Source organism: Scyliorhinus torazame, chromosome 11 (genome assembly GCF_047496885.1).
Source record: "Scyliorhinus torazame isolate Kashiwa2021f chromosome 11, sScyTor2.1, whole genome shotgun sequence".
NCBI classification, from domain to species: domain Eukaryota; kingdom Metazoa; phylum Chordata; class Chondrichthyes; order Carcharhiniformes; family Scyliorhinidae; genus Scyliorhinus; species Scyliorhinus torazame.
In genome coordinates, this window is record NC_092717.1 from 59121461 (window position 1) to 59135107 (window position 13647).

At 45.9% G+C, this 13647-nt stretch overlaps 1 protein-coding gene across 2 annotated transcripts in view; it reads left to right on the forward strand.

Moving 5' to 3' along the window:
* The window catches only part of mlh1 (mutL homolog 1, colon cancer, nonpolyposis type 2 (E. coli)), a 124808-nt gene that overhangs the window by 102550 nt on the left and 8611 nt on the right, over positions 1–13647 (forward strand). For both annotated transcript variants that reach the window (XM_072467323.1, XM_072467324.1), the window contains exons 15-17: positions 10044–10107; positions 10187–10351; positions 10589–10681. In XM_072467323.1, the coding sequence (XP_072323424.1) occupies positions 10044–10107; positions 10187–10351; positions 10589–10681 (322 nt within the window). The remainder of the gene's footprint in view (positions 1–10043; positions 10108–10186; positions 10352–10588; positions 10682–13647) is intronic.

The following is a 13647-nucleotide window of genomic DNA, read 5'->3' on the forward strand; positions in this document are numbered from 1 at the left end:
GACCTCTATACTCTCATTCTCCCTTACCCTTAAACTACAATCCAGGTTCCCATGCCCCTGCTGCATTAGTTTAAACCCCCCCAAAGAGCACTAACCAATCTTCCCCCCCCCCCCCCCCCCCCAGGAATGTGGCGACTAGGGGCTTTTCACAGTAACTTCATTCGAAGCCTACTTGTGACAATAAGCGATTTTCATTTCATGTTAATCAGGACAATTTCAAATCCAACCAGGCACTGTGCCCACAGGACTATGGGCAGCATGGTAGCACAGTGGTAAGCACAGTTGCTTCACAGCTCCAGGGTCCCAGGTTTGATTTCCGGCTGCAAGTTCTCCCTGTGTCTGCGTGGGTTTCCTCCGGGTGCTCCAGTTTCTTCCCAGAGTCCAAAGATGTGCAAGTTAGGTGGATTGGCCATGCTAAATTGCCCTTAGTGTCCAAAAAGGTGGGGTGGGGTTACGGGGCTAGGGTGGAGGTTTTGGCTTGGGTAAGGTGTTCTTTCCAAGAGCCGGTGCAGACTCAATGGGCCGAATGGCCTTCTGCACTGTAAATTCGATGATAAAGGGGTTAAAGTAAAATCAGGGCATTTCATTGTTAAAGTGTCTCCTGTGATTGTTTGGTATTAGTGTGCCCAGCATAACAAATTAAACAAGTTCATTAAAAGCATCACAATGTGGGAAAAAACATACATTGACTGACAGGAAAGTGTATACTGGTGCATTGCGCTTGCTCTACACAACTATAATGCCCTCTGCATCACAGTATATCTGCATCCCCGGTATGGTAGCACAGTGGATAGCACTGTTGCTTCACAGTGTCAGGGTCGCAGGTTCGATTCCCGGCTTGGGTCACTGTCTGTGCGGAGTCTGAACATTCTCCCTGTGTCTGCATGGGTTTCCTCCGGGTGCTCCGGTTTCCTCGCACAAGTCCCGAAAGACATGCTGTTAGGTGAATTGGACATTCTGAATTCTCCTTCGATGCACCCGAACAGGCGCCGGAGTGTGGTGACTAGGGGCTTTTCACAGTAACTTCATTGCACTGTTAATGTAAGCCTACTTGTGACAATATTGGGAATGCTGCTGGAGACAATCGGGAACAACTTCTCTGCTTAGGCCATCTAAGCTAGTTCAGCAGATCAGTCTGGTCCAGATGATTCTGTGTAAGACCTTTTGTAAGAGGTGATCTTTTCCACAACCAGGAACAAGTCCAGCTCTTCCTTGAAGGAATTCAGTGAATTGGCATCTACCGCAGGCGCCAGTCATCTGGTTCACTATTCTCTTGGAAAATAACCACCTTCAGGGATGACTTCCTTTTATTGTTGTGACTCCAGCTGATGCCAGTGGCCCATGTTCGAGGAATTGGTGAGGCTAAATAGAGACAAAATTAATCAGAAGGTAGTGATTGGGTAACACCAAGCTTGGGTTTTGGGAGAGGAAGGAATGACTGAGAAAATTAGTTCCATTGGTCTCGGATTCCATAAAATATGATTTTAGAGCAGTTTCCACAGTCTGGTAAATTTTTGCTCCAAGCATGAAGTCTCACCAAAAGGGAGCAGAGTGGAGAATTGGTCTTCCAGTGTTCATATCATATTGTTATAATTAATTATAATGATTGGGGAGTGTTGAAAATGGATGGGCTGACTTATTAACATTACTCTCAGTCTATAGTGAGAGCAGAATCTCTTGCATATTTACTGATTCAGCTTGGTTGGAACCTTTGTTTTAACAAAGGAAGTCATGAAGACCCGTGAGGCCCTTGTAGGTAAATAAATGTGAGTTTATTGTAGTCCTAGAAAACACCGATCCCTGTCCAGGCCAGCTTTTACATAGCCTGGTAACGGGCCCCAACTGGGCAGGCCTCTGTCCACTAGCTCTTATTCCACTAGTTCCACGGGGGAATCAATTAGGATATTTCCATGTACCATGTAAGGGTTATTGCTCCCCTCTTCCTCTCTTTTCTCCCCCCCCCCCCCCTCCACAAAGTCCTTTGGTTTCCCTCCAGTAACCAGCTGAGAGGGCTTTCTTCACCACTTCACGTATCACTGTGCTTCTGCCAGTGGTGGAGCTGGGTCAGAGGGTTGTATATTGAGTTGTCAATTGCCTTTTTCGTAACGGACTGTTGCTAACGTTTGGTTGGTTCAATTGGCTCTGTTTTATAACCTTTGCTCTCGAGTCAGCAGGTATCTTTATGATACCGCCACGAGGTTCAAGTTCAAGTAATGATCAATAACTCAATACACCAATTAGTAAGATTCAAATCAAAGCACATTTATTATACACAGTAATCGCTACTCATGCACAAATAATTCTACTTCTAAGCTACTTCTACAACTAACAGGCCTATACTTAGCTTCGGGCTGGCCCACCAGGTCAGGGGAACAAATGGCCTTTCGTTCGGGTTCTGAGTCTGCGGGATTCGAAGTTGGTACGGATTGGTAGCTAGGAACACCTATCTCGTAGCGAGTGTTGACTTAAGACTTACTGGATAGCGGCGGCAGCTGCACCGGTCATTGTCCAGGGTTGGTTCGTGTTGCTGAGTGACCCGGTCAAGAAGAACGATTTGAACTTGGGGGCTTAACTTTATAGTCCCCAGGGGCTTCCCGCCTTTCAGGGCGGACCCTGTACCTGGTTCCAAGTGATTGGACTTTGTTCCAATCGCTTGGTTCGATTTCTCCAATACTGGAGCGGTTCCCTGATCGATGGGCGGTCTTGAGGTGTCCGTTAACCTCTTTTGTGTTGGCTCCTGCTGGCGCCGGAGAGTCTGGCTTGGCTTTATTTATCCCAAATGTTTTGATTGTTCCCGGGGATCGCTCATTAGTATGTAGATGGCTGCTACATTATTATGCAGATGGCTGCTTGTATCGATGCTGTCTGGGCTTTTGCAGAGTTTAATACACAGTAACTTGCACCGGCTAGTTTCTGCCTGTGTTGGCTGAATTTCCCTTCAGCCTTTGCTGTTCTCCATTTTAAATCGGGACTTGGCCAACCCACGTGGCAACAGGACGACAGATGGTCACTGCCAGGGGCTCAGCTCGGGTTGTGGCATCGTCCGTAAGTGCTGATCCTTCCGCTTTCATGTGGTCATGTGGCTGAGTGGTCGTCGTCCTGTCGACCCGGATGCTGGCCCACGGTGGATTGTGCCTCTTGACTGTATGGCGGTACAAGGGGTGGTGAAGGCATTAATGTGCCTGGCATGGTTTCCTCCAATGTGAATTTCCTGCTGTTGAGGTGGTCCACATGTTTCCGCACGGTCTTCTCTCGAGTTCTGGCCTTGTACAAAGCGGGCCCGTTCTCTCCAACACGGTCCCAGGAACCAAATGGGTGCAGTCCCTGAAATTATTGATAGGCACGCCGTCGCCCTGTTTATAGCTTCCTTAGGCGTCCAGTGGTACTTCTTTTGGAGATCCGGCTTCCCGCCTAGACTTGGAAATGTCAGGCTCAGGCGGGTTTCATAGGCGTCAGTCCATTAATAGCTCCATCGGTGCTACCCCTGTTGTGATGCGAGAGATGGTCCCAGAATAGAATAGGAACCTTGCCAGCTTTGTGTCAAGGGAGCCCGTATTTTGTTTCCTCATGCTTTGTTTGAATGTTTGAACCACCAGCTCTGCCAAACCACTTGAGGACAGGTGATCTGGAGGAGTCTGGCTGTGCCTTACCACGTTGACACATACAAGTGATTGAAACACTTCACTAGTGAATGGGGTCCTATTGTCAATTACCAGTACCTCTGGTATCCTGCCGACTACGCCAGTTGTAGAGATCTACCATGCGGATTTAGCGGCACTTTGCGATCACTAAAACTCAGTAGAAATTTGAGCTAAAACTTCTCGGGCGCAAATAAGAATCTGTTATATTTGTCTCTATTGATTGCAATTGAGAATGATTTAAAGTCATGTTCTCTAATAAGTCCAGCTAGCGAAGGACTCAATAGAAACAATCTTGTAGACAATTCAACGTTCAAGTAATACAGAAATGATCTCCCTGCTCACGGCAAACAGCTTGCGATAACTTCAAAAATCAGAGTTGGAAAGTGATATATGAAAGATAGAGAGACAGCGAGAAAGTTAGATCAAAGTGTTGATGATTCATGAAGTAAGAAATGGCCGTACGATCTTACACGGTTATACTAAATCATATCAGACTTTAGCCATCTAGCTATACGCCGATCTAATCCTAATTGGTTTGGGTTAGAATCACAAGTTTGATTCGACGTTCAGCCGTCTGTCATTAATAGGCAACATTAACCTAAAATATATTCTTGTATGAACTATGGAATGCGATTCGGCTTCCTTATCGCATAAACCTGCTTGTCCTTGGGTTACTTTATCTTGGAATTGTATTTGTTAGCTGCATAGGAATTCTGCTGGTCTATGTTCTGTTTGCAGCTGTGTTCTGAAATGCTCAATGTGAGAAATATGAGAATGACTAGAGCGAGGGTAGGTCCGATCTAGGACAGTAGCGGGAAATTGTGTATTGAGTCTGAAGAGATAGGAGAGGTGTTGAACGAGCACTTTTCTTCAGTATTTACGAATGAGAGGGACGATATTGTTGGAGAGGACAGTGTGAAACAGACTTAAGCTCGAGGAGATACTTGTTCGGAAGGAAGATGTGTTGGGCATTTTGAAAAACTTGAGGATGGACAAGTCCCCCGGGCTGACAGGATATATCCAAGGATTCTATGGGAAGCAAGAAATGAAATTGCAGAGCCGTTGGCAATTATCTTTTCGTCCTCACTGTCAACAGGGGTGGTACCAGGTGATTGGAGAGTGGCGAATGTCATGCCCCTGTTCAAAAAAGGGAATAGGGATAACCCTGGGAATTACAGGCCAGTTAGTCTTATTTCGGTGGTAGGCAAAGTAATGGAAAGGGTACTGAGGGATAGGATTTCTGAGCATCTGGAAAAACACTGCTTGATTAGGGATAGTCAGCACGGATTTGTGAGGGATAGGTCTTGCCTCACAAGTCTTATTGAATTCTTTGAGGAGGTGACCAAGCATGTGGATGAAGGTAAAGCAGTGGATGTAGTGTACATGGATTTTAGTAAGGCATTTGATAAGGTTCCCCATGGTAGGCCTATGCAGAAAGTAAGGAGGCATGGGATAGTGGGGAATTTGGCCAGTTGGATAACGAACCGGCTAACCGATAGAAGTCAGAGAGTGGTAGTGGATGGCAAATATTCAGCCTGGATCCCAGTTACCAGTGGTGTACCGCAGGGATCAGTTCTGAGTCCTCTGCTGTTTGTGATTTTCATTCATGACTTGGATGAGGGAGTTGAAGGGTGGGTCAGTAAATTTGCAGACTATACGAAGATTGGTGGAGTTGTGGATAATGAGAAGGGCTGTTGTCGGCTGCAAAGTGACATAGATAGGATGCCGAGCTGGGCTGAGAAGTGGCAGATGGAGTTTAACCCTGTGAGGTTGTCCATTTTGGAAAGATAAATATGAATGCGGAATACAGGGTTAACGGTAGGGTTCTTGGCAATGTGAAGGAGCAGAGAGATCTTGGGGTCTATGTTCGTAGATCTTTGGAAGTTGCCACTCAAGTGGATAGAGCTGTGCAGAAGGCCTATAGTGTGCTAGCATTCATTAGCAGAGGGATTGAATTTAAGAGCCGTGAGGTGATGATGCAGCTGTACAAAACCTTGGTAAGGCCACATTCTGTGCAGTTCTGGTCGCCTCATTTTAGGAAGGATGTGGACACTTTGGAAAAGGTGCAAAGGAGATTTACCAGGATGTTGCCTGGAATGGAGAGTAGGTCTTACGAGGAAAGGTTGATGGTGCTAGGCCTTTTCTCATTAGAACGGAGAAGGATGAGGGGCGACTTGATAGAGGTTTATAAGATGATCAGGGGAATAGATAGAGTAGACAGTCAGAGACTTTTTCCCCGGGTGGAACAAACCATTACAAGGGGACATAAATTTAAGGTGAATGGTGGAAGATATAGGGGGGATGTCAGAGATAGGTTCTTTACCTCGAGAGTAGCGGGGGCATGGAATGCACTGCCTGTGGAAGTAGTTGAGTCGGAAACATTAGGGACCTTCAAGCGGCTATTGGATAGGTACATGGATTACGGTAGAATGCTGGGGTGTAGATTGATTTGTAGGACAAAAGTTCGGCACAACATCGTGGGCCGAAGGGCCTGTTCTGTGCTGTATTTTCTATGTGTGTTTTGGAATGACCTAAGGTTATGAGTGAGTTTTAAACTGGGTATTTAATAGACTAGGGGCTTAATGCTAAATAGCTGTATTTTACCTATAGAAAATAGCTGGCTTCTACACCGGGGTGCTAAATGATTTCTCCACTGTAGTTCTCGAGGTGATGGTGGGGATCTGTTGCATGTTCAGCTACTTGGACCCCATGAATGGCTTGGCAAAGTCAGCATGCAAAAGGCACCCAGGGGTGCAAGGGCCACTAACTCCACTAGTTCACCAATGGACTTCAGTTACAGGGCTGCCGGATAAGTGAGGTTCTTGATTATGCCAAAGATCGGGGTCGTGCAAGCGGTTAGCAGGGTTACCTTCTGTCAGTCCTCTCGCCTGATGCCATTCGCATGGAAGAAATAGCGCATTCACTTGGCATATTGAGCCCAATCCTCCAGGCCTGCATCAAAGGCCTCTAAATTGGCAAAGAGTGGTATTTTTAAAACTTTCTCGATCTCGTTCCTGTACGGCAATATTCCGGAGGCCCTTGTACGTAAATATATGCAATTATTGTAGTACAGAAAAAGCTGCTACGGCAGCGTACACACAAATAAATCCCCGTCGGGACTACCAGAATGCCGGTCCCTATCCGGACTGACGTTTACATAACCTGGTAACGAGCCCCAGCTGGATAGGTTCCGCCCACTAGCGGGGAACCTCTTATTCCATAAGTCCCACATGGAGATCAATTGGGGTGTTCCTGTGGGCCTCGTGAGAGTTATTACAGGAGTCAACCACAAAACCGTTTCCAGTGCACTCTGAAATATACTCTACAGATGCTTAGTATTTCCAGCATGTTCTGCCTTTATGTCAGGTTTCCAGCTTTTTCCTTTTGTATAAAAGAGTATGTAGAACTATTATTGGACAGAAAGGGGACTTTAAGAGATGGGACATGCTTCCGCTATCACTGGCGGGGAGGGTACAGACCTTGAAAATGAGGGTCCTCCCATGATTTCTGTTTGTCTTTCAGTGCCTCCCCATCTTCATCCCGAAGGCCTTTTTCAAGCGGGTGAACAAGGTTATTTCGGGCTTCGTGTGGGCAGGTAAAACCCCGCGAGTGAAGGTAGTGTTGCTGGAGCGCAGTCAGGGGGAGGGTGGGTTGGCACTGCCGAATTCTGCAACTACTACTGGGCGGCTAATAGAGCCATGATTAGGAAGTGGGTAGTGGGGGAGGGGTCGATATGGGAGCGGATGGAAGTGGCGTAATGTAAAGACACAAGTTTGTGAGCACTGATAACGGCACCTCTTCCGTTCTCGCCGCCCCAATACTCCAAGTCTGGTGGTGGTGGCGGCTTTGAGAATCTGGGGGCAATGGAGGAGATATAAGAGAGTGGAGCGAGCATCGGTTTGGACCCCGTTTATAATAATCATCGGTTTGTACCTTGTAGGCTGGATGGTGGGTTCTGGAGATGGCAACGGTCAGGAATTCGAAGGATGGGGGATCTATTTATGGATGGGAGCTTTCCTAGCTTGAAAACCTTGGAGGATTAATTTGAATTGCCAGCAGGGAATGGTTTTAGGTATTTACAGGTGTGAGACTTCTTGAGAAAGCAGGTTCCGGCCTTCCCACTGCTGCCGCCACGGGGGATATAGGACAGAGTAGTCTCCAGTACCTGGATGAGAGAGGGTAAGGTATTTACCAGGAGCTTTCGGAGACGGAGGAAACTCCGGTGGAGGAGCTTAACGGCAAGTGGGAGGTCGAGCTAGGAGGCGAGTTAGAGGTGGGTCTGTGGGCGGATGCCCTAAGCAGGGTTAATACATCCTCATCATGTGCCAGGCTTAGCCTGATACAATTTAAGGTAGTCCACCGGGCACACGAGTGGCCCGGATGAGCAGATTTTTCGGGATAGAGGACAGGTGTGCGAGGTGCGCGGAAAGCCCAGCAAATCATGTCCTCCTGTTTTGGGCATGCCTGAAGCTTTAGAGGGTTTTGGCACGGTTTTGCCAAGGCAATGTCCACGGTGCTAAAAACACGGGTGGTGCCGAGTCTAGAGGTGGCGATCTTTGGAGTGTCAGAAGAGCTGGGAGTTCATGGGTCGAAGGAGGCTGACTTCTTGGCTTTGCCTCCCTGGTCACCCAGAGATGGATTTTATTAATGTGGAGGGACCCGAAGCCCCCGAGTGTAGAGACATGGGTTAGTGACATGGCTGGGTTTCTCAGTCTTGAGAAAATAAAGTTCGCCTTAAGAGGGTCAATGGCAACCGTTCGTCGACTTTCTCGGGGAAAATTAAAATGTCAGCAGACGCAGTATTCCAAGGTGGCGGGGGGGGGGGTAGCGCGGATTGTTGTTTTATGGTTGGGGTGTGTGAAGATTGGGATGGGGGTGGAAATGTTTATTATACCATGTTTATGTCATTGTTATTGTTATTATTATAAAAACTTGCAAATACCCTAATAAAAATATATTTTTAAAAAAACTATTATTGGACAGGATTCTCCATTTTGGAGACTTCTCTCCGACCAGAGAAGAATTGCTACCTTTCGTCGAATTTTCTGTGTCTCTCCTCCCCCCCCCCCCCCCCCCCCCCCCCCCCCCCCTCCGATCAAGTTCGGGGGCGAACCAACTGCCCCTCCCCTCCCCCAGGGGCGTATGCATGGCAGGTGCTGTATAATGTGGATAAATATGAAGTTATCCACTTTGGTAGCAAACATAGGATTATCAATTGAATGGGTGTATATTGAGAGCGAAGGATACTCTTTCGCAAGAGTAACAATTGGTTTCCTTGTGAATCTGTCGTGAAGAGCGGCTAAGTCAGTGAGGATTATATTCATTGAACTTTAGAAAAGTGAGAGGGGATCTCATAGTAAATTCTAACAGGATTAGATGAGGTAGATTCAGAAAGAATCTTCCCGATGGTGGGGAACTAGGGATCATAGCTTGAGGACTGACGTGAGAGTCACGAATCTGTGGAATTCACAACCACAAAAGTTAGTTGAGGCGAAAACGTCATGTACTTTCAAGAAGGAATTAGATATAGCTCCTGGGGCTAAAGGGATCAAGGGATATGGGGGAAGGCGGGATCGGGTTATTGAACTTGATCAGCCATGATAATGAATGGTGGAGCAGGCTCGAAGGGCTGAATGGCCTCCTGCTTCTAATTTCTATGTATGTTTCTCATAGTGGGCTGTGATTGACAGCTTCCACAAAACAGCTGTGAGCCTTGCTTCATTCATCTTCACTCTAACCACAATGTTTACAAACATCAACCAAATCAAAGAGTTGAGTGCATTCCAATCACACCCATTCACGCTTGAATGATTTTGAAGTGCTGAGCTGGAAATTGACAGCACTTAACTCTCTTTTGATGTTAAGGAGTTACCTCACCACATTAGGTTCACATTTGGTGATACCTGTAGTGAACCCCGCCCATGTGATTCCCAGACCGGAGAATCGTGATGGTCCGGCGACTCTGGTGTCGGGCCTGCTAAGTGGATGCAAAAGGGTCATTAAGATCCATTTGCATCTATTAGCATCCTCCCCTGGCGAGCAGGCAAGAACCCCGTGGGCAGCTGGAGCATAGCGGTCAGTCACGGTTGATTTCGGCCTGATGCTCTATTCTCCGCCTGATCGTGATCCGCGTTGCCGGTGTCATAGGGAGGAGAATCCAGGCCATTGTCTTTGAACTGACTGATCTCATAGCGATGCTACTTTTGTGGCATGCCATTTAAGTCCCAAAAGATGTGCTTGTTCGGTGAATTGGAAGTTCTGAATTCTCCCTCAGTGTATCTGACGAGGGGATTTTCACAGTAACTTCATTGCAGTGTTAATGTAAGCCTGCATGTAACTCTAATAAAGATTATTATTTTACTTGTGCCCATTTTCTGACCACAATTTGTGCTTTTCTTTCAGTCAAGAATTATTTTACCAGATCTTCATCTACGACTTTGGTAATTTTGGAGTGTTGAGGTTGTCGGTAAGTGTGGCGTTATTCTTTGTCTTAGTGATTTGGTTGCAACGCAAGACTTTGAGTTTGTTCTTTCCCTTACTCTCAGAGCCCTGCCCCCTTGTATGAACTGGCTATGCTGGCACTGGATAGCCCAGAAAGCGGCTGGACAGAAGAAGATGGTCCCAAAGAAGGATTAGCAGAATATATTGTAGATTTTTTGAAGACAAAATCTGAAATGCTGCAAGATTATTTTTCCCTTGGTATTGATGAGGTTAGTGTACTATTAGTGACTAAAGATTGTTAGAATTTGGAGTCACCAGCTCGAGCAGTTCAGAGCATTTCTCACTAAAGATGGATATAGTAAATTAAGGCTATATAAAGTGCCAGTCATTGCAGTTATATAACTGGCCACCTGGTGGCAGCAAACATCACCCATTTTTCATATTGGATACTGGAGAATGCCTCAACCTAAAGCCATTTTTAGAATGTATTTACTGGTCATTTCTAGGAGGGAAACCTAACTGGATTACCTCTCCTCTTGGAAAACTATGTTCCAGCTCTGGAGGGGCTGCCGATGTTCATCCTGCGTCTTGCTACAGAGGTGGGTACTCTGTTATTCTTATCTATAAAATAGAAATATAGAGAATTGATAAAGTATTTGTTTGGCTCCAAAGTTCAAAACATACAATGCCAAAACGTAGACCGAGTCTTAGGCCACACCAAGGTACTTTGAAGATAAATTACAGACAGGAAGCTCAGTATCTCATTTCAGTTGAGGACTTAGAAAATATACTGTTTATAATCTGTCACACTGTTAAACTATTGCATTCACTAAAAGAATTATCCAGTTCCCTCTCTGATTTCCCACCGGTCTCCCTTTCTGCTTTATTCTTGGACAATACATTACATATGTTTTTCACCCTGTATGAGTTACTTAAATCTAGACCAGATGGCCTGCATCCCAGGGTCTTACAAGGAAGTGGTTTGCCAGAGAGTAAATTCATTGATTATAATCTGGCAAGTTCTTTATGTTCTGCATGAGTCCCAGTAGATTGCAAAATAGCTAATGTAACACCTTTATTCACGAAAGGAGGGAGACAGAAAGCCGGAAACTGCAGGACAGTTAACCTAACACCTGTCATAGGGAAATTGCTAGAATCCACTATTGAGAGGTTGTAGCAGGACACTCAGAAAATCATAGTTTGATTCGGCAGAGTCAACATGGGTTTGTGAAAGGGAAATCATGTTTACCTAATTTAGTAGAGCTTTTTGATGAAGTGTCCAGTAAGGTGGCTAAATGGGATCCTGCAGATGTCATGTACTTGGATTTTCTAAAGGAACTTGATAAAGTGCCAATTCAAAGGTTACTACACAAGAGCACATGGTTTAGGGGGGTAGCATATTTAGAATGTATAAAGGATTGTTTAACAGGCAGCAGTGGAGTAGGGATAAATGGGTCCTTTTCAGGTTGGAAAACTGAAACTTGGATTGCCACAGGGGTCAGTGCTAGGACCACAATCATTTACAAACTATTTCAATGACTTGGATAAAGGTTTTGCCGATGACAGGGAGGTAGATGATAAGAGTTGTCAAGAGGATGTAGAACATTTGGAAAGGGAGATAGACAAGTGAGTCATCAAAAATATGGTAGATGGAGTATAATGTGGGAAAATATGCAGAAAGAATAGAAAAATATATAATTTAAATGAAGAGAAATTGCAGAATTTTATGGTTCAGAGGGAGCTGGGTGGTCCTGGTTACATGAATTACAAACACCAATTTTGGTGTTTATTGCAAAGGGAGTGGAATATTAAAATTGGGGAAGTTTTACTGCAGCCGTACAGGACCTTGGTGAGACTACATCTGGAGTATTGTGTGCAGTTTTCGTCTCCATATTTGAAAGAGGATATTGCAGTAGAAGCTGTTCGGAGAAGGTTCATTCAACTCAATCCTGGGATGAGGGGGTTATCTTATGAAAACAGGTTGGGCCTATGCCCATCAGAATTCAGAAGAATGAAAGGTGATCTTATTGAGATGTCAGATCCTGAGAGGAGCCAATAGGCTGGATACCTGGAGGATGTTTCCTCTTCTGGGGGAGACTAGAGCTCAGGGACACCGTTTAAGATTAAGTGGTCTCCCTTGTAAGGCGGAAATGAGGAGATTTATTTTTCCTGAGGGCTGTTAGTATGTGAAATTATCTTCCTTCCCCAGAATGCAGTCCATGTAAATTAAGTCTTTTTAAAAATAGATCTTGAAAATAGACAGTAGAGATTGGTAGTGGAATTATTGAAGAGGCATGGACCTCCAATTACTTGAGGTTGGCCAACATGGCCTTGGAAGACATCGGGTTGCATCAGATTCTGTCTGCAGATCTGTGTAATTCTCACATACAAAATGCCTTCCTTTTTCCTCAACCGAGGAATCCCTCCCGGCGTGGTTGACTGGACCCTCACTGTGTCCGATCTATTTCATGCACTTCTCCTGTCACCCCTTACCCTCTCTGCGAAAACCATGATCAGGTTCCTCTTGTTCTCATTCGCATCACCTACTTATCTGCCCCTGCCATCCCCTTTCAGCATTAAGATACCTTCACGACACCCTGGACAACTCCTTAATCGCCTCTAACAACCCCTTCCTTTCCTACAGTATCTTACCATGCAAACGCAGGCGATGCAACACCTCTTTTACCTTCTCACTAGCCTAGACCTCAAACATTCCTCCCAAGAAACAGCAATTTATTTGTAATTCTTTCAATTTAGTCAACTTTATTCCAAGTTTGGTTTCCCCTCCATTAGGGAGACCAAACACCAAGTTGTGTGCCTGCTTTGTGGAAACCTCCATTCAGTCTGCAAGGCATGACCCTGAATTTTTGTTGCTTGTCAATTCAATTCTCCACCTTTTCCCCCACTCCAACTTTTCTGCCCATGGCCTGCTACATTGTTCCAAATAAGCTCAACACAAGCTTGGGTAACAGCAATTCATCTTTTGACTTGGTATCCCTAAGCCTTCTAGCTTCAACTTCACCAATATCAGTTCATAACTTCTGCTTCCCTTTTATTTATTTTTGCTGGTTTGGTTTTCTTGTTCCTTCTTTTGGACAGCTGCTATGCAAGCATTCGTACTTCATTTGGATACTTTTGTCCCTTTACCATTTGCCCTGGCTTTTATACCATGAAACCTTTTGTCATTTAATCTCTCCTGGTTTCTGCCGTACATCAGGGGCGTCATTCTCCGACCCCCCAGCGGGTCGGAGAATGGCCGTTGGCCACCGTGAATCCCGCCCCCCGCCGGTTGCCGAAGTCTCCAAAGGGAGAAAAGTCGGCAGGGCGTTAATGTCGCCGCTGCCGTCGGAGAATGTCACGGGTCTGCGCAAGGCAGCCGATTTTCAGCCTGGCGATATTCTCCCTTCCGGATGGGCCGAAGTCCCGTCGATGTGATGACCGTTCACGTCGACGTAAATTAAACCTCCTTTTCATCGGTGTGACCCTGTGCTCCAGGTTCACGCCGACCAGCGTTGAGGTGAGTGACGGCCTGGGGGGTTGGCTCTGGGCAGGCGATGGCGTGGCC